Source organism: Lissotriton helveticus, chromosome 9 (genome assembly GCF_964261635.1).
Source record: "Lissotriton helveticus chromosome 9, aLisHel1.1, whole genome shotgun sequence".
Classification (NCBI taxonomy): domain Eukaryota; kingdom Metazoa; phylum Chordata; class Amphibia; order Caudata; family Salamandridae; genus Lissotriton; species Lissotriton helveticus.
In genome coordinates this window covers 111,655,198-111,681,814 of record NC_136070.1, presented here as the reverse complement: position 1 = coordinate 111,681,814, position 26,617 = coordinate 111,655,198, and the positions used below count along the sequence as shown (strand labels likewise).

The 26,617-nt window shown below is 40.1% G+C and overlaps 1 protein-coding gene across 8 annotated transcripts in view; it reads left to right on the top strand.

The window, feature by feature from the left end:
• The first annotated feature begins 494 nt into the window (after positions 1-494).
• LOC144780983 (uncharacterized) overlaps positions 495-26,617 on the top strand; it is a 1,867,627-nt gene continuing 1,841,504 nt past the window's right edge. For all 8 annotated transcript variants that reach the window (XM_078659579.1, XM_078659581.1, XM_078659578.1 and 5 more), the window contains exon 1: positions 495-595. In XM_078659579.1, coding sequence (XP_078515705.1) covers positions 581-595 — 15 coding nt within the window. In that variant the 5' untranslated portion in view covers positions 495-580. The remainder of the gene's footprint in view (positions 596-26,617) is intronic.

The following is a 26,617-nucleotide window of genomic DNA, read 5'->3' as shown; positions in this document are numbered from 1 at the left end:
AGAGAGCCCCAGCACTTTTGGTTTTACGTATTAGCCACTGCAATAAAGGCACTTGCCATATAGTTTGTGAACCATATTCATTAATATTATGCATCACACGAGTACATATGGCCAAATGTAGAAGGAGGGACATAAAATTAGGCTACTCCAAGGGTAAATGAGATTCAGTTTCGGTTTCTAAAGTGATGTTTATCATTGACGTCAGCACAAAAAAGACATGAGGTGAATGAAAAAAAGAATCATAACTTAGACCTCCACGTCATCGCCGCACACAGTAAAACAAGCCTGTAAAGGCAAAACTCAAGTGAACTTTTACATGTAAACCCGACACGTACGCTGCAGCGTCATGGTTCTGTCTCAGAAGAATTCCGTGGCCTCGCGTGAGCAATTGTTTCCATGACAGCAGGTCGAAGCAGCCTATGTCACGTCAGACTGTTCCGTGGCGCTTGTGAGTGTTCACCTCTGAACGTCGTGTAAAGGACCGTTTTCTGATAGCATGTCATAAGTCTTAAACTTTCATATGTTTTTGGCGGGAGCTGCTACCAGGTGCGACTCTTGGATTTGAAATACGTTGCGAGACATGGATGACGAACTGGTAAGGGGCCTCGTGTTATCAATCATTTGGTATCCAAAATGTACGCAGATAAACAGTGTTTTCAGATTGTGAACAGCTACATAGTTCCTCTCGTAAGGCTTTCGGTGTCTATAATGGTTTGATTGAGCGTGAGTTTTTTCACTGGAACAAATGAGGAGTTGAATTGCTAAGAAGTGTGAAGACTATGCCACCCAGTGAATAGAACGCGTTTGCACATGAGAATGGGATAGCATTTTAAACCATTGTGGAAAAATGCTTTAACAAATGACTGTAGATGCACCCTTTGCTTATGTTGCTAGTGGAAACCAGTCAAGTGCGTGATGAAAAACTCTTATTTTTCCTGACAAATAATTTAGTGTTCCTGTGTTGACATTTTCACTATATGTACAAAGTGCTCTTTTATTCCAAATACTCGTGTTTTCAAAAAGGAAAGAAAAGCATTTTATAGATACAAATATCCCTCCCAAAGAAAGTATCGGGAATCAAAACATTGAGCTTTAGCCTAGCTAATCAGAAAAAGGAGAAAGCTAAGGCCGATCAGGGTAAACAGGGACCTGTTGGATGCAGAGCAGAGACTTGAACAAGCTATTGCAGAGGGCCAGGAGGTGGAGCGATGTTTACTGGAGGCCATTGTGGCTAAAGCAGAGGCTGAGGAGAGCATAGCAACAAAACCGGCTAAAGTATACAACGTAAAGAGGGAAACTCTCTTGATGCTTGCTTAGACGCAGAAGAAATCAGGGCCGGACTGGGAACCAAATCCGGCCCTGGCAAAGTGCTCGGCCGGCCCCCCCTCCCCACTCGGGGTGGGTGGGGGGGAGGGGGGTTGGAGGTGCCGCCGAGCGCTTTGCTAGGGCTGGTTTTCGGCCGATTTTGTTGCAGGGCGATTTTGCAGCTATGCTGCAAAAACGGACCTGTAACAAAATCGGCCCCCAGAGACTCAAAACCGGCCCCTACCCTTGCGGCGCACCGGGGGATTGCCCGGTGCCCGCTATGGCCAGTCCGGGCCTGGAAGAAATCAAGGAGGCTATGCTGGGCTTGCCATCAGGTAAAGCTGCTGGGCCGGACCTGATTCCTGGGGAATTTTATAAAGTGTTTTTTGCATCAATTATTTTAGACTTAGTCAGAACATTCAGAGGTGCACAGGCAGGGCAGTCGATACCAGTTAGTTGGGCGGGGGCAGATATTATAATAATCCTTAAGAAGGGAAACCCCCCCGCAGAGCCTGGTTCATACCGTCCAATTACACTGATAAATGCAGATTTAAAAATCTTTTATAAAGTATTAGCGGCCAGATTCGCTAGGGTAATAGGACAGCTTGTTAGTGTTAATCAACATGGCTTTATTCCACAAAGAGGTACCACACTTCACTGTAGGAAGATGATCACCTTATTTGATGTACAAGGTGTGGAGGGGAAACCAATGGCAGCGATGCTGCTAGACGCCGAAAAAGCCTTCGATCGCGTTTCGTGGAACTTTTTGTGGGCAGTATTAAGGAGAGGGGGAATTGGAGAAGGTTATATAAAAGCGTTACAAACGCTGTATAAAGGACCAACTGCTTGTGTAAGGGTGAACGCAGGCCGTACCACTCCCTTTAGAATTACGCGGGGTACACGACAGGGATGCCCGTGCTCACCCCTACTCTTTGCAATGTATATAGACCCACTGATTATGAAATTGGAGTTAAACGATCGAATTAGACCGTTGGATACTAAAATGGGGCCAATTAAGGTGCTAGTGTATGCAGACGACCTCGCAGTTATCACGCCCACACCAGCAGAGGCTATCAGTGTAATAGAGCAGGAGGCGGAGCAGTTTGGGAAGGTGGCGGGATATGCACTAAACAAAACAAAGACACAAATTGTAAAGAACATGTATGCTGTATGCACGGATTCACAGGTGGTGGGTGAGGGGGTTTACTTAGGAGTGACTGTTACAGCTGACTTGGGCAAATTAGTGGAATTAAATATTTCCCCAATCATCACGAAAGTGAAGAAGGATTTGGATAGGGTGCACAATCTGCACCTATCAATAGTGGGTAGGGTAAATTTCATTAAAATGAATATTTTGCCAAAATCTTTATCTTTATTTAGAACAATCCCTTTGTTTTTCAGTCCAGTTTGGTTTAGTAGAATAGAACACACAATCAACCGATTTATTTGGTCGCAGGGCAAAACAAGAAGGGCAATAAAATGTATGGCATTGCCAAGAGATAGGGGAGGGTGGTTATTACCAGATTTGAGACTTTATTATTGGGCAGCAGTGCTATAGCAAATAACAGGTCTTCTTGGTGGGGCAGAGATGGACAATGAGCTTTACACTGGCGCAACAGAGTTATTCGTTCTGATTCTAGGTGAGGAGGCAGAGAATGTGTTCCTGAGATATACGGAACCGAGCTACTTTAAGAGGACCAGATTTAAGACATTAGAGGCGGCTTATAGGATGTGGAAGTCTTTTAAAAAAAGCTTTGGACTGGGAAAATATCATGCGTATACTAGGCTAGGGAATGATCCCACACTACCCCCAGAGATTTTCGCTGATGCTGTATTTAAGGAAAGGGGACAGCTAGGGGTGAAAAAAATGGGGGATCTGATAGGCCCGTTAGGAGTGCACCAATTCTCAGAGATACAGCGAGAATTTGGGGTCAGTACAAGGAGTTTTTTCAAGTACCTACAGATTAGAAGTCTACTGGCCGGCAAGAGAGGGGGCCCTTCAGGATTTGGAGATAATGCAATACTCCAAGCAATAGAAGGGGGATATGGCTGTACGATCAAGAGGTTTTACGCTGAACTTAAAGCACACAGGGGGGATGATATGGGGAAGTTTGAAGCAAAATGAATGGACATGCTAGGGACAACAGAGGGGACCTTTAAGAAATCATTGGAGCTGGCACACGAGGTTCTCCGCTCTTCAGCACTACAAGCCCAACATTACAAAACCCTCTATAAGCTATACTATACACCAGCCAGAATTGCGCAGTGGGGAGGCACACAAGGGATAACATGCCCAAGATGCGATAGCACAGAGGGAGATATAGTACATATGTTCGCTGAATGTCTGAACTTGGTTCCCCTGATAAAAGAAATTGAAGGGTTCTTGGATAGATCGTTGAACTGCAAGTTAAGGCTGACACCTGAAGTAATACTAATGGGTTTGGGTGGGACCATAGCGCATGCACAGTTTGAGCACTTTGTGTTTGTAGCTATGGCAGTGCTACGTTTATGTATAGCCACTGCATGGTGGGATAAGATCCCACCCACTATGCAGAAATGGCTGGCCAGGTTATTGTAAATACACAATATGGAAAAGGCAATATATGCTAGAAAAGGGAAGAAGGCTAGATCCCTAGGCCTAAAGATATGGAAACCGATTGCAGGTTGGAAGAGTAGGATTGCGTGAGTATAGAATCCTCATAGGATTCCCTAGTGCGTGAGTAACCTAGAGTAGGAATGTTAATCATGTTGTATCCTTGGGCTCATATATGTATGAATTCTCTCGTTCCCCCTTTTTTCTTTTTTTTTCCTCCTCTGCTTTTTCCTCTTTCTCCCTTTTTTCCCCCTGTTCTTCTTGTTTCCTTGATGATTGTTTTTGGTTGTTCTTAAATGGACATTTGTAATATAATACATTGTAACTAAAGGTATAAAAATATAACAATATCCTAGAAATTGGACTTTACATTTTGGTTTGTCCTGTGTTGGGGGGGGGGGGGGGGAATAAATGCTGTAAAAACTTTCAAATAAAAATATTTTTTTTAAAAAAGGGAATCAAAACATATTTGAAATTCAGTAGCTTCCAAAGTCGATCCAAACGGGATTTATTCTGTGTAGATTATTTGCATATATATTGTCAACAGGGCACAAGTCCTAAAAAAGAAGTGTGGTGACCAACCAAGTTAGGCAGTATACAAGTGACTTCATGGCGCGTGACATCACAGTGCATGGTGTCATGGCACGTGGCATCACAGGAAGTGACATCACAGGATGAGACATCAGACATTAAGACCTCAAACGTATGTTTAACAGGTCTATCATGAGTGCATATAGGCACATTACAAGATTTTGTGTTGGGGGTTGTGCCAAAAAAGTGGTGCAACCCAACGCAAAATCTGTGCCTCAACTAATAAATGATTTTTTTTTTATTCTTGCAGCATAGAAATTGGCAGCAAGAAGAATCATGGTAGTATATCTGTTATGCTTAATTGGTTGCAAAGTCTGCATTTTGAAATATCTTATGGGTTTAAGGCACCTACTGCAGAGATCTTTGTGTGCCCAGTACATCTAAGGGAATAATAACAATTGTAAAATAACTCTGGAGGTTACAGCTTTTGCTGGAGAGATATATGTTGTGTCTAGTCCCAGATATTAATTAAAGTAGTATAGAAGGTTAATGTGTTTCTCACAGAGCACACCATGTAACTTGCAGAGGACAGATTTTTATTTTATGTAGATAGGTAAATGGGTTACTTCTTTTAACACAGAGATCCTTTAATTACTTACAGTTAATATATTGTAATCCTTCTATTAGAACATTGTAATGTTGAGAGCTCCATCAAAGTCACTGGAGCTGCGGCGGCCTATATGAACTAGGATAGGCAAGCAGCACTCAACATTTCAAAGTTCTAATAAAAAGCCTCTGTCTTTCTCTTTCTCTGCTTCTCCAAAATACATAGAGTGGGCAGGGGAAACAAAAAAACGGTTGATGCTGTGCTGCAGGGCCCAGAGGGGTCTTCCACCTCCCTAGCTCAGAGTCACTTGAGCATCAGAATGAGTGAGGGGGGGGGGAATGTTGCTCAGGCCCTGTGTCAACCTGGCTTGGCTGAACTACAAACAATCATTTGCAATGCAATAGGTCTAGCATTAGGAACGTTTTAGCTATTGGTATTGTAAATAACACATTTTTTATTTATGTGTTGGTTTTGAAAATAGCGAAATTAATAGCTTTGTCATTTACAATGCCAATAGTTATAACTTTCGCTAATTTGACACCTATAGCATTTGTAATGCAATATGTGTTGTATTTACGTGACTTAGATGTATGGATATTACAAATAACAATGGCTTTTAAGTTTTTTTAAATAATTAATACTTAAATAAAAGTTATTGTAATTTATAATGGCAATAGCTTAAACTTTTGTAAATAACTTTTTTGAAGATTATGTTCAGTGTAGTTTATTGTGACGAAAACGTAAGAACAGAAGTGAAATATTAACATTTTTTGTGACATTTGTAATAAAGCTTGAAACATTGAGAGAACATATTTGAACCAGTTGTTGTTGAATGGTTGCACATATTGATGTTGTGGTGCAAACGAGTGATGCTGTGGCATTCAGTGATGATGTGGTAGCGCATAGTGATGTTGTGGTGCCCCTGAGTGATGCTGTGGTGGTGCTGAGTGATGCTGTGGTGATGCGATAGATAGAGTGAGTGCGATAGATAGATAGAGTGAGGGCGATAGATAGAGGGAGGGCGATAGATAGATAGAGGGAGGGCAATGGATAGATAGAGTGAGGGCGATAGATAGATAGAGTGAGGGAGATGGATAGATAGATAGATAGATAGATAGATAGATAGATAGATAGATAGATAGATAGATAGATAGATAGATAGATAGATAGATAGATAGAGGGAAAAAGATAGATAGACAGATAAATAGAGTGATGGCGATCGATAGCTAGATAGATAGATAGATACAGCGAGGGAGATAGATAGATAGATAGATAGATAGATAGATAGATAGATAGATAGATAGATAGAGGGAGATAGATAGCGTGAGGGCAATAGATAGATAGATAGAGTGAAGATGATAGATAGAGTGAGGGCGATAGATAGATAGAGAGATAGAGTGAGGGCGACAGATAGATAGATAGAGTGAGGGCGATAGATAGATAGAGTGAGGGCTATAGATAGAGTAAGGGCGATAGATAGATAGAGTGAGGGAGATAGATAGAGTGAGGTCGATAGATAGAGTGAGTGCGATAGATAGATAGAGTGAGGATGATAGATAGATAGAGTGAAGGCAATAGATAGATAGATAGATAGATAGATAGATAATTAGATAGATAGATAGATAGATAGATAGATAGATAGATAGATAGATAATTAGATAGATAGATAGATAGATAGATAGATAGATAGATAGATAGATAGATAGATAGATAGAGTGAGTGAGGGTGATAGATAGATAGATAGAGTGAGGGCGATAGATAGATAGAAAGAGTGAGGGCGATAGATAGAGTGAGGGCGATAGATAGATAGATAGATAGATAGAGTGAGGCAGATAGATAGATAGATAGATAGATAGATAGATAGATAGATAGATAGATAGGAAGATAGATAGAGTGAGGGCGATAGATACATAGAGTGAGGGTGATAGATAGAGTGAGGGAGATAGATAGATAGAGTGAGGGTGATAGATAGATAGATAGAAAGATAGATAGATAGATAGATAGATAGATAGATAGATAGATAGATAGATAGATAGATAGATAGATAGATAGATAGATAGATAGATAGATAAGAAGATAGATAGAGTGAGGGCGATAGATACATAGAGTGAGGGTGATAGATAGAGTGAGGGAGATAGATAGATAGAGTGAGGGTGATAGATAGATAGATAGATAGATAGATAGATAGATAGATAGATAGATAGATAGATAGATAGATAGATAGATAAAGTGAGGCAGATAGATAGATAGATAGATCGATAGATAGATAGATAGATAGAGTGAGGGCGATAGATACATAGAGTGAGGGTGATAGATAGAGTGAGGGAGATAGATAGATAGAGTGAGGGAGATAGAGGGATAGATAGATAGATAGATAGATAGATAGATAGATAGATAGATAGATAGATAGATAGATAGATAGATAGATAGATAGATAGATAGATAGAGTGAGGGCTATGGATAGATAGAGTGAGGGTGATAGATAGATAGAGTGAGGGCGATAGATAGATAGACAGATAGATAGAGTGAGGGCAATAGATAGATAGAGTGAGGGAGATAGATAGCTAGATAGATAGATAAATAGAGTGAGGGTGATAGATAGATAGAGTGAGGGCGAGAGATAGAATGAGTGCGATAGATAGATAGATAGATAGATAGATAGATAGATAGATAGATAGATAGAGTGAGGGCGATAGATAGATAGATGAATAGATAGATAGATAGAGTGAGGGTGATAGATAGATAGATAGATAGATAGATAGATAGATAGATAGATAGATAGATAGATAGTTGTGTGTGTGGTTGTGGTTGTGTGTGTGGTTGTGTGTGTGGTTGTGGTTGTGTGTGGTTGTGTGTGGTTGTGTGTGTGGTTGTGGTTGTGTGTGTGGTTGTGGTTGTGTGGTTGTGTGTGTGGTTGTGTGTATTGTGCTATGCTATGTTTTTTATGCTATGTTTTGTTATGCTATGCTATGCTATGTTTTGTTGTGTTTGGTAAGCTATGCTATGTTTTGCTATGCTATGATATGTTTTGGTTTGTTTTGCTATGATATGTTTTGTTAAGCTATGTTATGTTTTGTTGTATTTTGCTATGTTTTGTTATGCTATGCAATGTTTTGTTTGGCTATCCTATGCATTGTTTTGTTATGCTATGCTATGATTTGTTTTGCTATCCAATGCTATCTTTTGTTATGATATGCTATGTTTTGTTGTTTTTTGTTATGCTATGCTGTGTTATGCTAGGGTATGCTTTGTTGTGTTTTGCTATGCTTTGTTATGCTATGCTATGTTTTGTTATGCTATGCTATGTTTTGTTTTGTTTTATTATGCTATTCTTTGGTTTGCTATGCTATGTTTTGTAATGCTATGTTTTGTTATGCTATGCTTTGTTATGCTATGTTTTGTTATGATATGCTATGCTTTGTTTTGTTATGCTATGCTATGCTGTTTTGTTATAATATGCTAAGTTTTGCTCTCCTATGATATTTTTAGTTTTGTTATACTATGCTTTGCTATGCTATGTTTTGTTATGCTATGTTATGTTTTGTTGTGTTTTGTCATGCTATGCAATTTTTTTGTTGTGTTTTGCTATGTTTTGTTATGCTATGCTTTTTTTGTTATGTTATGCTATGTTTTGTTATATCATGCTATGTTTTGTTCTACTATGTTGTGTTGTGTTTTGGTATGCTATGCTATGTTTTGTTATACTATGCTATGTTTTGTTTTGCTATGTTTTGTTATGCTATGCTTTGTTTTGTTATGTGATGCTATGTTCTGTTGTGTTTTGTTATGCTATGCTATGCTTTGTTGTGTTTTGCTATGCTGTTTTGTTTTGTTATCATGCTATGTTTTGTTTTGCTATCCTATGCTTTATTTTGGTATGCTATGCGATGTTTTGCTATCCTATGCTTTGTTTTGTTATGCTGTGCTGTGTTTTCTTATGCTATGCTATGTTATGTTATGCTATGCTATGTTTTGTTTTGCTATGTTTTGTTATGCTATGCTTTGTTTTGTTATGCTATGTTTTGTTATGTGATGCTATGTTCTGTTGTGTTTTGTTATGCTATGCTGTGCTTTGTTGTGTTTTTCTATGCTGTTTTGTTTTGTTATCATGCTATGTTTTGTTTTGCTAGCCTATGCTTTGTTTTGTTATGCTATGCGATGTTTTGCTATCCTATGCTTTGTTTTGTTATGCTGTGCTGTGTTTTGCTATGCTATGTTATGCAATATTGTATGATATGCTATGTTTTGTTGTGTTTCATTATGCTATGCTTTGTTTTGCTATGCTATGTTTTGCTATGCTATGTTTTGTTATGCTATGCTATACTGTCTAATGCTGTGTTTTGTTATGCGTTGCTATGCTATGTTGTGTTGTGTTTGGTATGCTATGCTATGGCTTTCTATGATATATGTTTTGTTTTGTTTTGTTATGCTATGCTATGCTTTGCTATGCTATGTTTTGTTTTGTTATGCTGTTTTGTTGTGTTTTTTTATGCTATTCTATGTTTTGTTGTGTTTCGTTTGCTATGCTCTGTTTTGCTATGCTATGATATGTTTTGTTTTGTTATGCTGTGCTTTGCTATGTTTTGCTATATTTTGTTGTGTTTTGTTATGCTATGGTATGTTTTGTTGTGTTTTGCTATGTTTTGTTATGCTATGTGTTTTGTTTTGCTATCCTATGCTTTGATTTCGTTATGCTATGCTATGTTTTGTTGTGTTTTGTTATGCTATGCTATGTTTTGTTGTGTTTTGTTATGCTATGCTATGTTTTGTTATGCTATAATATGTTTTGTTGTGTTTTGCTATGCTATGTTTTGTTATGTTATGCTGTGTTGTTGTTTTATTATGCTATGCTTTATTTTGCTATGTTTTGTTATGATATGCTATGGTTTGTTATGCTTTGCTATGTTTGTTGTGTTTTGCTATGCTATGTTTTGTTATGCTATGCTGTTTTGTTGTGTTTTATTATGCTACGTTTTGTTTTGCTATGCTATGTTTTGTTATGCTATGCTATGCTTTGTTTTGCTATGTTTAGTTATGCTATGCTGTTTTGTTGTGATTTGTTATACTATGCTATGCTATGTTTCGTTATGCTATGCTATGCTATGCTATGCTATGTTTTGCTGTATTTTGTTATGCTATGTTTCTTAACCTGTTAAGTGCTGCCGTCGGCCGTTGAACGTACGGAGCACTACCTGGCTGGTGCTGCGCACGTTCGATGGCCAATGCAGACCCGCCCGTTTTTCTAAAACGGCCGCACTGCCGCAAAAAAACGGCCGCAGTTAACGGGTTAATGCTATGCTTTGTTTTGTTATGTGATGCTATGTTCTGTTGTGTTTTGTTATGCTATGCTATGCTTTGTTGTGTTTTGCTATGCTGTTTTGTTTTGTTATCATGCTATGTTTTGTTTTGCTATCCTATGCTTTGTTTTGTTATGCTATGCGATGTTTTTCTATCCTATGCTTTGTTTTGTTATGCTGTGCTGTGTTTTCTTATGCTATGCTATGTTATGTTATGCTATGTTTTGTTATGCTATGCTTTGTTTTGTTATGCTATGTTTTGTTATGTGATGCTATGTTCTGTTGTGTTTTGTTATGCTAAGCTATGCTTTGTTGTGTTTTTCTATGCTGTTTTGTTTTATCATGCTATGTTTTGTTTTGCTATCCTATGCTTTGTTTTGTTATGCTATGCGATATTTTACTATCCTATGCTTTGTTTTGTCATGCTGTGCTGTGTTTTGCTATGCTATATTATGCAATATTGTATGCTATGCTATGTTTTGTTGTGTTTCATTATGCTATGCTTTGTTTTGCTATGCTATGTTTTGCTATGCTATGTTTTGTTATGCTATGCTATACTGTCTAATGCTGTGTTATGTTATGCTTTGCTATGCTATGTTGTGTTGTGTTTGGTATGCTATGCTATGGCTTTCTATGATATATGTTTTGTTTTGTTTTGTTTTGCTATGCTATGCTTTGCTATGCTATGTTTTGTTTTGTTATGCTGTTTTGTTGTGTTTTTTTATGCTATTCTATGTTTTGTTGTGTTTTGTTTGCTATGCTCTGTTTTGCTATGCTATGATATGTTTTGTTTTGTTATGCTGTGCTTTGCTATGTTTTACTATATTTTGTTGTTTTTTGTTATGCTATGGTATGTTTTGTTGTGTTTTGCTATGTTTTGTTATGCTATGTGTTTTGTTTTGCTATCCTATGCTTTGATTTCGTTATGCTATGCTATGTTTTGTTGTGTTTTGTTATGCTATGCTATGTTTTGTTGTGTTTTGTTATGCTATGCTATGTTTTGTTATGCTATAATATGTTTTGTTGTGTTTTGCTATGCTATGTTTTGTTATGTTATGCTGTGTTGTTGTTTTATTATGCTATGCTTTATTTTGCTATGTTTTGTTATGATATGCTATGGTTTGTTATGCTTTGCTATGTTTGTTGTGTTTTGCTATGCTATGTTTTGTTATGCTATGCTGTTTTGTTGTGTTTTATTATGCTACGTTTTGTTTTGCTATGCTATGTTTTGTTATGCTATGCTATGCTTTGTTTTGCTATGTTTAGTTATGCTATGCTGTTTTGTTGTGATTTGTTATACTATGCTATGCTATGTTTCGTTATGCTATGCTATGCTATGCTATGCTATGTTTTGCTGTATTTTGTTATGCTATGTTTCTTAACCTGTTAAGTGCTGCCGTCGGCCGTTGAACGCACGGAGCACTACCTGGCTGGTGCTGCGCACGTTCGAAGGCCGATGCAGACCCGCCCGTTTTTCTAAAATGGCCGCACTGCCGCAAAAAAACGGCCGCAGTTAACGGGTTAATGCTATGCTTTGTTTTGTTATGTGATGCTATGTTTTGTTGTGTTTTGGTATGCTATGCTATGTTTTGTTATACTATGCTATGTTTTGTTTTGCTATGTTTTGTTATGCTATGCTTTGTTTTGTTATGTGATGCTATGTTCTGTTGTGTTTTGTTATGCTATGCTATGCTTTGTTGTGTTTTGCTATGCTGTTTTGTTTTGTTATCATGCTATGTTTTGTTTTGCTATCCTATGCTTTATTTTGGTATGCTATGCGATGTTTTGCTATCCTATGCTTTGTTTTGTTATGCTGTGCTGTGTTTTCTTATGCTATGCTATGTTATGTTATGCTATGCTATGTTTTGTTTTGCTATGTTTTGTTATGCTATGCTTTGTTTTGTTATGCTATGTTTTGTTATGTGATGCTATGTTCTGTTGTGTTTTGTTATGCTATGCTGTGCTTTGTTGTGTTTTTCTATGCTGTTTTGTTTTGTTATCATGCTATGTTTTGTTTTGCTAGCCTATGCTTTGTTTTGTTATGCTATGCAATGTTTTGCTATCCTATGCTTTGTTTTGTTATGCTGTGCTGTGTTTTGCTATGCTATGTTATGCAATATTGTATGCTATGCTATGTTTTGTTGTGTTTCATTATGCTATGCTTTGTTTTGCTATGCTATGTTTTGCTATGCTATGTTTTGTTATGCTATGCTATACTGTCTAATGCTGTGTTTTGTTATGCTTTGCTATGCTATGTTGTGTTGTGTTTGGTATGCTATGCTATGGCTTTCTATGATATATGTTTTGTTTTGTTTTGTTATGCTATGCTATGCTTTGCTATGCTATGTTTTGTTTTGTTATGCTGTTTTGTTGTGTTTTTTTATGCTATTCTATGTTTTGTTGTGTTTCGTTTGCTATGCTCTGTTTTGCTATGCTATGATATGTTTTGTTTTGTTATGCTGTGCTTTGCTATGTTTTGCTATATTTTGTTGTGTTTTGTTATGCTATGGTATGTTTTGTTGTGTTTTGCTATGTTTTGTTATGCTATGTGTTTTGTTTTGCTATCCTATGCTTTGATTTCGTTATGCTATGCTATGTTTTGTTGTGTTTTGTTATGCTATGCTATGTTTTGTTGTGTTTTGTTATGCTATGCTATGTTTTGTTATGCTATAATATGTTTTGTTGTGTTTTGCTATGCTATGTTTTGTTATGTTATGCTGTGTTGTTGTTTTATTATGCTATGCTTTATTTTGCTATGTTTTGTTATGATATGCTATGGTTTGTTATGCTTTGCTATGTTTGTTGTGTTTTGCTATGCTATGTTTTGTTATGCTATGCTGTTTTGTTGTGTTTTATTATGCTACGTTTTGTTTTGCTATGCTATGTTTTGTTATGCTATGCTATGCTTTGTTTTGCTATGTTTAGTTATGCTATGCTGTTTTGTTGTGATTTGTTATACTATGCTATGCTATGTTTCGTTATGCTATGCTATGCTATGCTATGCTATGTTTTGCTGTATTTTGTTATGCTATGTTTCTTAACCTGTTAAGTGCTGCCGTCGGCCGTTGAACGTACGGAGCACTACCTGGCTGGTGCTGCGCACGTTCGAAGGCCGATGCAGACCCGCCCGTTTTTCTAAAACGGCCGCACTGCCGCAAAAAAACGGCCGCAGTTAACGGGTTAATGCTATGCTTTGTTTTGTTATGTGATGCTATGTTCTGTTGTGTTTTGTTATGCTATGCTATGCTTTGTTGTGTTTTGCTATGCTGTTTCGTTTTGTTATCATGCTATGTTTTGTTTTGCTATCCTATGCTTTGTTTTGTTATGCTATGCGATGTTTTGCTATCCTATGCTTTGTTTTGTTATGCTGTGCTGTGTTTTCTTATGCTATTCTATGTTTTGTTATGCTATGCTATGTTTTGTTTTGCTATGTTTTGTTATGCTATGCTTTGTTTTGTTATGCTATGTTTTGTTATGTGATGCTATGTTCTGTTGTGTTTTGTTATGCTATGCTATGCTTTGTTGTGTTTTTCTATGCTGTTTTGTTTTATCATGCTATGTTTTGTTTTGCTATCCTATGCTTTGTTTTGTTATGCTATGCGATATTTTACTATCCTATGCTTTGTTTTGTCATGCTGTGCTGTGTTTTGCTATGCTATGTTATGCAATATTGTATGCTATGCTATGTTTTGTTGTGTTTCATTATGCTATGCTTTGTTTTGCTATGCTATGTTTTGCTATGCTATGTTTTGTTATGCTATGCTATACTGTCTAATGCTGTGTTATGTTATGCTTTGCTATGCTATGTTGTGTTGTGTTTGGTATGCTATGCTATGGCTTTCTATGATATATGTTTTGTTTTGTTTTGTTTTGCTATGCTATGCTTTGCTATGCTATGTTTTGTTTTGTTATGCTGTTTTGTTGTGTTTTTTTATGCTATTCTATGTTTTGTTGTGTTTCGTTTGCTATGCTCTGTTTTGCTATGCTATGATATGTTTTGTTTTGTTATGCTGTGCTTTGCTATGTTTTGCTATATGTTGTTGTTTTTTGTTATGCTATGGTATGTTTTGTTGTGTTTTGCTATGTTTTGTTATGCTATGTGTTTTGTTTTGCTATCCTATGCTTTGATTTCGTTATGCTATGCTATGTTTTGTTTATTTTATTTTATTTTAAATTCTTCTATAGCGCCGGAATCAATCCCATGAGGGTATCTCCGCGCTTTGCCAGCTGAGGAATTTTTCCCAGAATGAGCAGCCTGGAGAGTTATGTGGATAGAAATGCCTCTTGGTAAAGAAGGGTTTTCAGTGTCTTTCTAAAAGACAAGTGATTTGTGTTAGTTCTTAGGTCAATGGGAAGACTGTTCCAGAGGGCGGGGCCAACAGAGGAGAAAGCACGGTCTCCTTGTCTAATTTTCTTTGTGGTAGGAGGTTTTAATAGGGCTTGATTGCATGAGCGGAGGGACCTGCTGGGCTGGTACAGTTCCAGGGACTGGGATAGGTATTTAGGGCTTGCTCCATACAGGCATTTATGCACCGTGCAACAGATCTTAAAATTGATGCGCTGCCGTATGGGAAGCCAGTGCAGTTCTTTCAGCAAGGGCTTAAAAGGAGTCCTGGCGGGTACACCCATGACCAGTCTTGCAGCCGTGTTCTGGACTACCTGCAAGCGGCCTACAGCATCAGCATTAGCTAATGTTAGCAGGCCGTTACAGTAGTCCAGACGACTAGTTACCAAGGCCTGTACAAGTGTCTTTCTACATGTGGCCGGGAGAAAAGGAAAGACACGCCTGAGCAGACCAATGGTGTGAAAGCACAGACCCGCAATATAGTTTGTGTGATCTTTTAGGGTAAGTTTTTGATCCAGCTTCACTCCGAGATTTTTAACGTGAGGTTTGGGTACAGGTACTGGGCCAAGGTCTAGTGGCCACCAGTCAGGGGACCAAAGGATACTTGCTTTGCCAAAGAGCAAGACCTCTGTTTTTGTTACATTACACTGGAGGCAATTCCTCGCCATCCAGTGTGACACCGCTCTCATACCCTCAGCAAAGTTCTCCTTGGTTTTGAGGCCAAGGGAGCTGAAAGGGTAGAGGAGCTGGGTGTCGTCGGCGTAGGAAACCGGTATGAACCCATATTTCCGCACAATCTCAGCAAGGGGGGCCACATAGACATTAAACAATGTAGGGCTGAGGCAAGAGCCCTGTGGCACCCCCTTTGTGAGCCCCCTAGAGATGGAACTGAAGGGGCCCAGGCTGATAGATTGCGACCTCCCGGAAAGGAAACTCTCCAACCAAGATAGTGCTTGTTGTGTTTTGTTATGCTATGCTATGTTTTGTTGTGTTTTGTTATGCTATGCTATGTTTTGTTATGCTATAATATGTTTTGTTGTGTTTTGCTATGCTATGTTTTGTTATGTTATGCTGTGTTGTTGTTTTATTATGCTATGCTTTATTTTGCTATGTTTTGTTATGATATGCTATGGTTTGTTATGCTTTGCTATGTTTGTTGTATTTTGCTATGCTATGTTTTGTTATGCTATGCTGTTTTGTTGTGTTTTATTATGCTACGTTTTGTTTTGCTATGCTATGTTTTGTTATGCTATGCTATGCTTTGTTTTGCTATGTTTAGTTATGCTATGCTGTTTTGTTGTGATTTGTTATACTATGCTATGCTATGTTTCGTTATGCTATGCTATGCTATGCTATGCTATGTTTTGCTGTATTTTGTTATGCTATGTTTCTTAACCTGTTAAGTGCTGCCGTCGGCCGTTGAAGGCACGGAGCACTACCTGGCTGGTGCTGCGCACGTTCGAAGGCCGATGCAGACCCGCCCGTTTTTCTAAAACGGCCGCACTGCCGCAAAAACGGCCGCAGTTAACGGGTTAATGCTATGCTTTGTTTTGTTATGTGATGCTATGTTCTGTTGTGTTTTGTTATGCTATGCTATGCTTTGTTGTGTTTTGCTATGCTGTTTTGTTTTGTTATCATGCTATGTTTTGTTTTGCTATCCTATGCTTTGTTTTGTTATGCTATGCGATGTTTTGCTATCCTATGCTTTGTTTTGTTATGCTGTGCTGTGTTTTCTTATGCTATGCTATGTTTTGTTATGCTATGCTATGTTTTGTTTTGCTATGTTTTGTTATGCTATGCTTTGTTTTGTTATGCTATGTTTTGTTATGTGATGCTATGTTCTGTTGTGTTTTGTTATGCTATGATATGCTTTGTTGTGTTTTTCTATGCTGTTTTGTTTTATCATGCTATGTTTTGTTTTGCTATCCTATGCTTTGTTTTGTTATGCTATGCGATATTTTACTATCCTATGCTTTGTTTTGTCATGCTGTGCTGTGTTTTGCTATGCTATGTTATGCAATATTGTATGCTATGCTATGTTTTGTTGTGTTTCATTATGCTATGCTTTGTTTTGCTATGCTATGTTTTGCTATGCTATGTTTTGTTATGATATGCTATACTGTCTAATGCTGTGTTATGTTATGCTTTGCTATGCTATGTTGTGTTGTGTTTGGTATGCTATGCTATGGCTTTCTATGATATATGTTTTGTTTTGTTTTGTTTTGCTATGCTATGCTTTGCTATGCTATGTTTTGTTTTGTTATGCTGTTTTGTTGTGTTTTTTTATGCTATTCTATGTTTTGTTGTGTTTCGTTTGCTATGCTCTGTTTTGCTATGCTATGATATGTTTTGTTTTGTTATGCTGTGCTTTGCTATGTTTTGCTATATTTTGTTGTGTTTTGTTATGCTATGGTATGTATTGTTGTGTTTTGCTATGTTTTGTTATGCTATGTGTTTTGTTTTGCTATCCTATGCTTTGATTTCGTTATGCTATGCTATGTTTTGTTGTGTTTTGTTATGCTATGCTATGTTTTGTTGTGTTTTGTTATGCTATGCTATGTTTTGTTGTGTTTTGTTATGCTATGCTATGTTTTGTTATGCTATAATATGTTTTGTTGTGTTTTGCTATGCTATGTTTTGTTATGTTATGCTGTGTTGTTGTTTTATTATGCTATGCTTTATTTTGCTATGTTTTGTTATGATATGCTATGGTTTGTTATGCTTTGCTATGTTTGTTGTGTTTTGCTATGCTATGTTTTGTTATGCTATGCTGTTTTGTTGTGTTTTATTATGCTACGTTTTGTTTTGCTATGCTATGTTTTGTTATGCTATGCTATGCTTTGTTTTGCTATGTTTAGTTATGCTATGCTGTTTTGTTGTGATTTGTTATACTATGCTATGCTATGTTTCGTTATGCTATGCTATGCTATGCTATGCTATGTTTTGCTGTATTTTGTTATGCTATGTTTCTTAACCTGTTAAGTGCTGCCGTCGGCCGTTGAACGTACGGAGCACTACCTGGCTGGTGCTGCGCACGTTCGAAGGCCGATGCAGACCCGCCCGTTTTTCTAAAACGGCCGCACTGCCGCAAAAAAACGGCCGCAGTTAACGGGTTAATGCTATGCTTTGTTTAGTTATGTTATGCTATGTTTTGTTGTGTTTTGTTATGCTATGCTATGTTTTATTATGCTCTGCTATGTTTTGTTATGCTATGCTTAGTTTTGTTGTGTTTTGTTATGCTATGCCATGTTTTGTTATGCTTTGCTATGCTTTGTTATGCTGTTCTGTTTTGTTGTGTTTTGTTATGCAATGCTATGTTTTGCTATGCTACGCTATGCTGTGTTTTTTGTGTTTTGTTATGCTATGTTTTGTTGTGTTTTGCTATGGTATGCTATGCTATGTTTTGTTGTGCTAGGCTATATTTTGTTATGCTATGTTTTGTTGTGTTTTGTTAAGCTATGCTATGTTTTGTTATGCTATGCTATGTGTTGTTGTGTTATGCTATGCTATGTTTTGTTGTGTTTTGCTATGCTATGCTATGTATTATGTTATGCTATGTTTTGATTTGTTATGCTGTGCTTTGTTATTCTATGCTATGGTATGCTATGCTTTGTTTTGCTATGCTATAATTTGTTAAGCTATGATATGTTTTGTTGTGTTTTCTATGCAATGTTTTGTTATGCTATGCTGTTTTGTTGTGTTTTATTATGCTATGCTTTGTTTTGCTATGCTATGTTTTGTTAAGCAATGTTTTGCTATGCTATGCTATGCTTTGTTATGCTATGTTTTGTTATGATATGCTATGTTTTGTTATGCTTTGCTATGTTTTGTTGTGTTTTGCTATGCTATGTTATGCTATGTTTTCTTATGCTATCCTGTTTTGTTGTGTTTTATTATGCTATGCTTTGTTTTGCTATGCTAAGTTTTGTTATGCTATGCTATAATTTGTTATGCTATGTTTAGTTATGCTATGCTGTTTTGTTGTGTTTTGTTATACTATGCTATGCTATGTTTTGCTATGCTATGATATGTTTTTTTGTTATACTATGCTTTGCTATGCTATGTTTTGTTATGCTATGCTATGTGTTGTTGTATTTTGTTATACTATGCTATGTTTTGTTGTGTTTTGCAATGTTTCGTTATGCTATGCTTTGTTTTGTTATGTTACGCTATGTTTTGTTGTGTTTTGTTATGCTATGCTATGTTTTGTCATGCTATGCTAAGCTTTGTTGTGTTTTGTTATGCTATGCTATGTTTTGTTATGCTGTGCTATGCTTTGTTATGCTGTTCTTTTTTGTTGTGTTTTGTTATGCTAGGCTTAGGTTGTGTTTTGTTATGCTATGTATTCTTTTGTTGTGTTTTGCTATGGTATGCTATGCTATGTTTTGTTATGCTATTCTATATTTTGTTATGCTATGTTTTGTTGTGTGTTGTTATGCTCTAAATGTTTCTTATGCTGTGCTATGTTTTATAGTGTTTTGTTATGCTATGCTATGTATTATGTTATGCAATGTTTTGTTGTGTTATGCTCAGCTTTGTTATGCTATGCTATGCTATGTTTTGCTATGCTATGCAGTGTTATGCTATTCTTTGCTTTATTTTGTTATGCTATGCTATTTGTTATTATGCAATGCTATGTTTTGTTGTGTTTTGTTATGATATGCCATGCTATATTTTGTTATGTTATGCTATGTTTTGTTTTGTTATGCTGTGTTTTGTTGTGTTTTGTTATCCTATGCTATGTTTTGTTTTGTTATGCTGTGCTTTGTTATGCTATGCTGTTTTGTTATGCTATGTTATGTTTTGTTGTGTTATGCTATGCTTGCTTTATTTTGTTATGCTATGCTGTTTTGTAATGCTATGCTGTGCTATGTGCTGTTGTGTTTTGTTATGATATGCCATGCTATGCTTTGTTTTGTTATGCTAGGTTTTGTTTTGTTACACTATCTTTGTTGTGTTTTGTTATGCTATGCTATGTTTTGTTATGCTATGTTTTGTTGTGTTTTGTTATACTATGCTGTTTTGTTATGCTATGCTTTGTTTTACTATGCTATGCTTTGTTTTGCTAGGCTATGTTATGCTGTGCCCTGTTTTGTTGGGCTATGTTTTGTTGTGTTTTTTATGCTATGCTCTGTTTTGTTGTGTTTTGCTATGCTATGCTTTGTTATGCTATGCTATGTTGTGCTAAGTTTTATTTTGTTTTTTATGCTATGCTCTGTTTTGTTGTGTTTTGCTATGTTATGCTTTGTTATTCTGTGCTATGTTTTGTTATGCTCTGTTTTGTTGTGTTTTGTTAAGCTATGCTTTGTTATGCTAGGTTTTGTTTTGTTATGTTATGTTATGCTATGTTTTGTTATGCTATGCTATGCTTTGTTTTGTTATGCTATGCTACGTTATGCTATGTTTTGTTATGCTCTGCTATGTTTTTTTATGCTATGCTGTGTTTTTTGTGTTTTGTTATGCTATGCTATGTTTTGTTATGCTATGCTATGCTATGCTTTGTTTTGTTATGCTATGTTTTGTTATGCTATACTATGTTTGGTTGTGTCTTAATATGCTATGTTGTGTTGTGTTTTGTAATGCTATACTATGTTTTGTTATGCTATGCTATGTTGTTTTTGCTATGCTATGTTTTGCTATCCTGGTGTGTGGTTGTGTGTGTGTGTGTGTGGTTGTGTGTGTGGGGTTGTATGTGTGGTGTTGTGTGTGTGGGGTTGTCTCTGTGTGTGGGGGGTTGTGTGTGTGTGTGTGTGTGGTTGTGTGAGTGGGTGTGTGAGTATGTGTGTTTGGTTTCGTGTGTGTGTGTGGTTGTGTGGGGGGGTTGTGTGTGTGTGGGGTTGTGTGTGTGTGTGTGGTGTGTGTGTGGGGGGTTGCGTGCGTGTGGTTGTGTGTGTGGGGGTGTGTGTGGGGGGGTTGTGTGTGTGTGTGTGTGTGTGACAGGGGTGTGTGTGGGGGGTTGTGTGTGTGTGGGGTTGTGGATGTGTGTGTGGGGGGTTGTGTGGTGAGGAGGTGTGTGTGTGTGGGGTTGTGGTTGTGTGGGGGGTTGTGTGGTGTGGTGTGTGCGTGTGGGTTGTGGTTGTGAGTGTGGGGGGGTTGTGTGTGTGGAGTTGTGTGTGGGGTTGTGGGGTTGTGTGTGGGGTTGTGTGTGTGGGGGGTTATGTGTATGGGTTGTGGGGTTGTGTGTGTGGGGTTGTGTGGTTGTGTGTGTGGGGGGGTTGTGTGTGGGGGGTGTTGTGTGTATGTGTGGGGTTGTGTATGTGTGGGGGGTTCTGTGCATGTGTTTGTGGGGGGGTTGTGTGTGGGGTGGTTGTGTGTGGGGGGGGTTGTGTGTGTGGGGTGTGTGTGTGTAGGAGGGCTGTGTGTGTGTATGGGGTTGGGGTTGTGCGTGGGTGTGGGATTGTGGTTGTGTGTGTGGGGGGTTGTGCTGTGGCTTTGTGTGTGGGGGTTGTGGTTGTGTGTGTTTGGGGGGTTGTGGTGTGGCTTTGTGTGTGGGGGGTTTGTGTGAGGTTGCATGTGTGGTTGTGTGTGGGGTTGTGTGGGTGTATGTGTGTGGTTGTGTGGTTGTGTGTATGGGGTTGTGTGTGTTTGGGGTTGTGTGTGTGTGGGGTTGTGTGTGTGTGTGTGGTTGTGTGTGGGGTTTTGTGGCTGTGTGTGTGGGATTGTGTCTGTGGGGTTGTGTGTGTGTGTGGGGTTGTGTGTGTGTGTGGTTGTGTGTATGGGGTTGTGTGTGTGGGGGGTTGTGTTTGCGTGTGTGTTTGTGTGTGTGTGGGGTTGTGTGTGTGTGGGGTTGTGTGGATGTGTGGGGCTTTGTGTGTGGGGTTGTGTGGATGTGTGGGGTTGTTTGTGTGGGGTTGTGTGTGTGTGGGGGGGGTTGTGTGAGGGGGATTGTGTGTGTGTGTATGTAGGGATGGTTGTGTGTCATTAATACTAAATTGCAAACACAACAGTGATGGACAGAATGTGGATCAATGTCACACATTCACCCCAGTCCAAAGATCTGGGCCCAAATCCATCGTTTTTCCACTCCACACCACCCTGGGTTAGACAATGGCGATATGCAAATCAGCGCTGACCCTGTGCCCCATGGGAACAGTCCAGTCCAAACTACAAAAGCCATGTCCTTCCCAGAACGGAAACAAGCATCCGAGGACCGGCCCGGTTTCGAGGTAACACCTCTCATCAGCCCGGCTAGCTTGATTCCAGTGGTGTGGAGTGCCTGGGACTCACGTCTGAGCATCCCCAGTACACTTAGAGCGGTAATTGCAAACACAACAGTGATGGACAGAATGTGGATCAATGTCACACATTCACCCCAGTCCCAAGATCTGGGCCCAAATCCATCGTTTTTCCACTCCACACCACCCTGGGTTAGACAATGGCGATATGCAAATCAGCGCTGACCCTGTGCCCCATGGGAACAGTCCAGTCCGAACTACAAAAGCCATGTCCTTCCCAGAACGGAAACAAGCATCCGAGGACCGGCCCGGTTTCGAGGTAACACCTCTCATCAGCCCGGCTAGCTTGATTCAAGTGGTGTGGAGTGCCTGGGACTCACGTCTGAGCATCCCCAGTACACTTAGAGCGGTAATTGCAAACACAACAGTGATGGACAGAATGTGGATCAATGTCACACATTCACCCCAGTCCAAAGATCTGGGCCCAAATCCATCGTTTTTCCACTCCACACCACCCTGGGTTAGACAATGGCGATATGCAAATCAGCGCTGACCCTGTGCCCCATGGGAACAGTCCAGTCCGAACTACAAAAGCCATGTCCTTCCCAGAACGGAAACAAGCATCCGAGGACCGGCCCGGTTTCGAGGTAACACCTCTCATCAGCCCGGCTAGCTTGATTCCAGTGGTGTGGAGTGCCTGGGACTCAAGTCTGAGCATCCCCAGTACACTTAGAGCGGTAATTGCAAACACAACAGTGATGGACAGAATGTGGATCAATGTCACACATTCACCCCCGTCCAAAGATCTGGGCCCAAATCCATCGTTTTTCCACTCCACACCACCCTGGGTTAGACAATGGCGATATGCAAATCAGCGCTGACCCTGTGCCCCATGGGAACAGTCCAGTCCGAACTACAAAAGCCATGTCCTTCCCAGAACGGAAACAAGCATCCGAGGACCGGCCCGGTTTCGAGGTAACACCTCTCATCAGCCCGGCTAGCTTGATTCCAGTGGTGTGGAGTGCCTGGGACTCACGTCTGAGCATCCCCAGTACACTTAGAGCGGTAATTGCAAACACAACAGTGATGGACAGAATGTGGATCAATGTCACACATTCACCCCAGTACAAAGATCTGGGCCCAAATCCATCGTTTTTCCACTCCACACCACCCTGGGTTAGACAATGGCGATATGCAAATCAGCGCTGACCCTGTGCCCCATGGGAACAGTCCAGTCCGAACTACAAAAGCCATGTCCTTCCCAGAACGGAAACAAGCATCCGAGGACCGGCCCGGTTTCGAGGTAACACCTCTCATCAGCCCGGCTAGCTTGATTCCAGTGGTGTGGAGTGCCTGGGACTCAAGTCTGAGCATCCCCAGTACACTTAGAGCGGTAATTGCAAACACAACAGTGATGGACAGAATGTGGATCAATGTCACACATTCACCCCAGTCCAAAGATCTGGGCCCAAATCCATCGTTTTTCCACTCCACACCACCCTGGGTTAGACAATGGCGATATGCAAATCAGCACTGACCCTGTGCCCCATGGGAACAGTCCAGTCCGAACTACAAAAGCCATGTCCTTCCCAGAACGGAAACAAGCATCCGAGGACCGGCCCGGTTTCGAGGTAACACCTCTCATCAGCCCGGCTAGCTTGATTCCAGTGGTGTGGAGTGCCTGGGACTCACGTCTGAGCATCCCCAGTACACTTAGAGTGGTAATTGCAAACACAACAGTGATGGACAGAATGTGGATCAATGTCACACATTCACCCCAGTCCAAAGATCTGGGCCCAAATCCATCGTTTTTCCACTCCACACCACCCTGGGTTAGACAATGGCGATATGCAAATCAGCGCTGACCCTGTGCCCCATGGGAACAGTCCAGTCCGAACTACAAAAGCCATGTCTTTCCCAGAACGGAAACAAGCATCCGAGGACCGGCCCGCTTTCGAGGTAACACCTCTCATCAGCCCGGCTAGCTTGATTCCAGTGGTGTGGAGTGCCTGGGACTCACGTCTGAGCATCCCCAGTACACTTAGAGCGGTAATTGCAAACACAACAGTGATGGACAGAATGTGGATCAATGTCACACATTCACCCCAGTCCAAAGATCTGGGCCCAAATCCATCGTTTTTCCACTCCACACCACCCTGGGTTAGACAATGGCGATATGCAAATCAGCGCTGACCCTGTGCCCCATGGGAACAGTCCAGTCCGAACTACAAAAGCCATGTCCTTCCCAGAACGGAAACAAGCATCCGAGGACCGGCCCGGTTTCGAGGTAACACCTCTCATCAGCCCGGCTAGCTTGATTCCAGTGGTGTGGAGTGCCTGGGACTCACGTCTGAGCATCCCCAGTACACTTAGAGCGGTAATTGCAAACACAACAGTGATGGACAGAATGTGGATCAATGTCACACATTCACCCCAGTCCAAAGATCTGGGCCCAAATCCATCGTTTTTCCACTCCACACCACCCTGGGTTAGACAATGGCGATATGCAAATCAGCGCTGACCCTGTTCCCCATGGGAACAGTCCAGTCCGAACTACAAAAACCATGTCCTTCCCAGAACGGAAACAAGCATCCGAGGACCGGCCCAGTTTCGAGGTAACACCTCTCATCAGCCCGGCTAGCTTGATTCCAGTGGTGTGGAGTGCCTGGGACTCACGTCTGAGCATCCCCAGTACACTTAGAGCGGTAATTGCAAACACAACAGTGATGGACAGAATGTGGATCAATGTCACACATTCACCCCAGTCCCAGTCCAAAGATCTGGGCCCAAATCCATCGTTTTTCCACTCCACACCACCCTGGGTTAGACAATGGGGATATGCAAATCAGCGCTGACCCTGTGCCCCATGGGAACAGTCCAGTCCGAACTACAAAAGCCATGTCCTTCCCAGAACGGAAACAAGCATCCGAGGACCGGCCCGGTTTCGAGATAACACCTCTCATCAGCCCGGCTAGCTTGATTCCAGTGGTGTGGAGTGCCTGGGACTCACGTCTGAGCATCCCCAGTACACTTAGAGTGGTAATTGCTAACACAACAGTGATGGACAGAATGTGGATCAATGTCACACATTCACCCCAGTCCAAAGATCTGGGCCCAAATCCATCGTTTTTCCACTCCACACTACCCTGGGTTAGACAATGGCGATATGCAAATCAGCGCTGACCCTGTGCCCCATGGGAACAGTCCAGTCCGAACTACAAAAGCCATGTCCTTCCCAGAACGGAAAAACAATGGATTTGGGCACTGTACCCGATCAGCACTTTGGGAGCATTTTTAAAGCCCCTACTTAATATCTCGCCTAAGCATTGCTAACGCGATGGCTTATACAAGACCTAAATACAGCTGAGGGCACGGCGTTGTGATGTAATAACAGTGATGGCGACAGTAGAGCAGAGGGGCACAGTGTAATAATGTGATAGTAGTGATAGTGAGAATACAGAAAAGGCGTACGGTATAGTACTGCGATACTAGTGATGGTAGGGATAGAGTTGAATGAAGTTACAACATATATTGACGGCAGGCACCGCAAAAGGAATACTTTTAGCAAAGAAATAACCGCAATATTTCCAAACATAAAGCAGACAAAATACATGTACAGTAACCAAATTTCACTATAAGCCTGCGTATGTTTTTATTTGGTACATGCTATTGCCACACAAGTTTGTTAGCAGTAGCTTATACGTAACCCCTTGCAATATCCTGAGTATTTGTAACACAAGAGGGCTTTGGAAGATGGTGGGAGCCGCTAATGTACTTACTTTACTCACGCAACACAGTGAGGTTAAGCATAACTGTATTCGGGAATCTGTTCTGGCCGGACGAAGTGCAAAAGCAAGATAGATATTGTGCGATTATCTGCAAATGTTGTTGCTGAGTTCTGTGCCAGTTTATAAATGCTTACACAATTTCACTATAAGCCTGTGTAGTTTGTATGTACCACTCCTTGCAATATTAGCTGAGTATCAGTGGCAGAAAGGGGTTTTGGAACATGGCGCCAGTGAGACGGCCGCTCATGCCTTCACAACAAAGCAGGAAAGCAATAAGCTAATTAACGCGGCTTTCCGCCAGCTAACCACATGCTGTGTAACACTGGATGCTACCCCGTGTTTATGAGTGCGTTCACAAGTTAACCACTACACCATGCACTATAAAGCAGCAGTGTTAGCAACGACAAAGCACATTAATCGCCAGATTTGTACATGTCAGTACTATCATAATGCAGAGCTAAGAGTAGACCAAAGGGGCAATATGTCATAGTGTAATAGTAGTGATGATGGAGGTACAGCGCAGTGTATAACGTTGTAGTGTAATAGCAGTGATGGCAAAGATAAAACGAAGAGGCACGGTGTTGCAGTATAATAGTAGTGATAACATAATAGAACAAAAGGGCATGAGGTCTTAGTGTGATAGCAGTGATGGCGGGAATATAGCTGAAAGACACAGTGTTGTAGTGCAATAATAATAATGGCGGGAGAAGAGCAGAGAGGCACGGTGTAGTGTTGTGATAGCAGTGACAGCACGGATACAGCAGAGGGGCATGATGTGATACTCGGATAGCAGTAACGGTGAGAGTACAGCTCAATGTTACTGTTTTGGAATAATAAGGCATAAGACATGCGCATACTAATTATCTGTATTTAACATATTTATAAATAAATATTTAAACGCATATGTTGTACTGTGATATTAGAGATGGCAAAGATGCAGCACAGGGCACATTGTGGTAGTGCGATAGCAGCTATT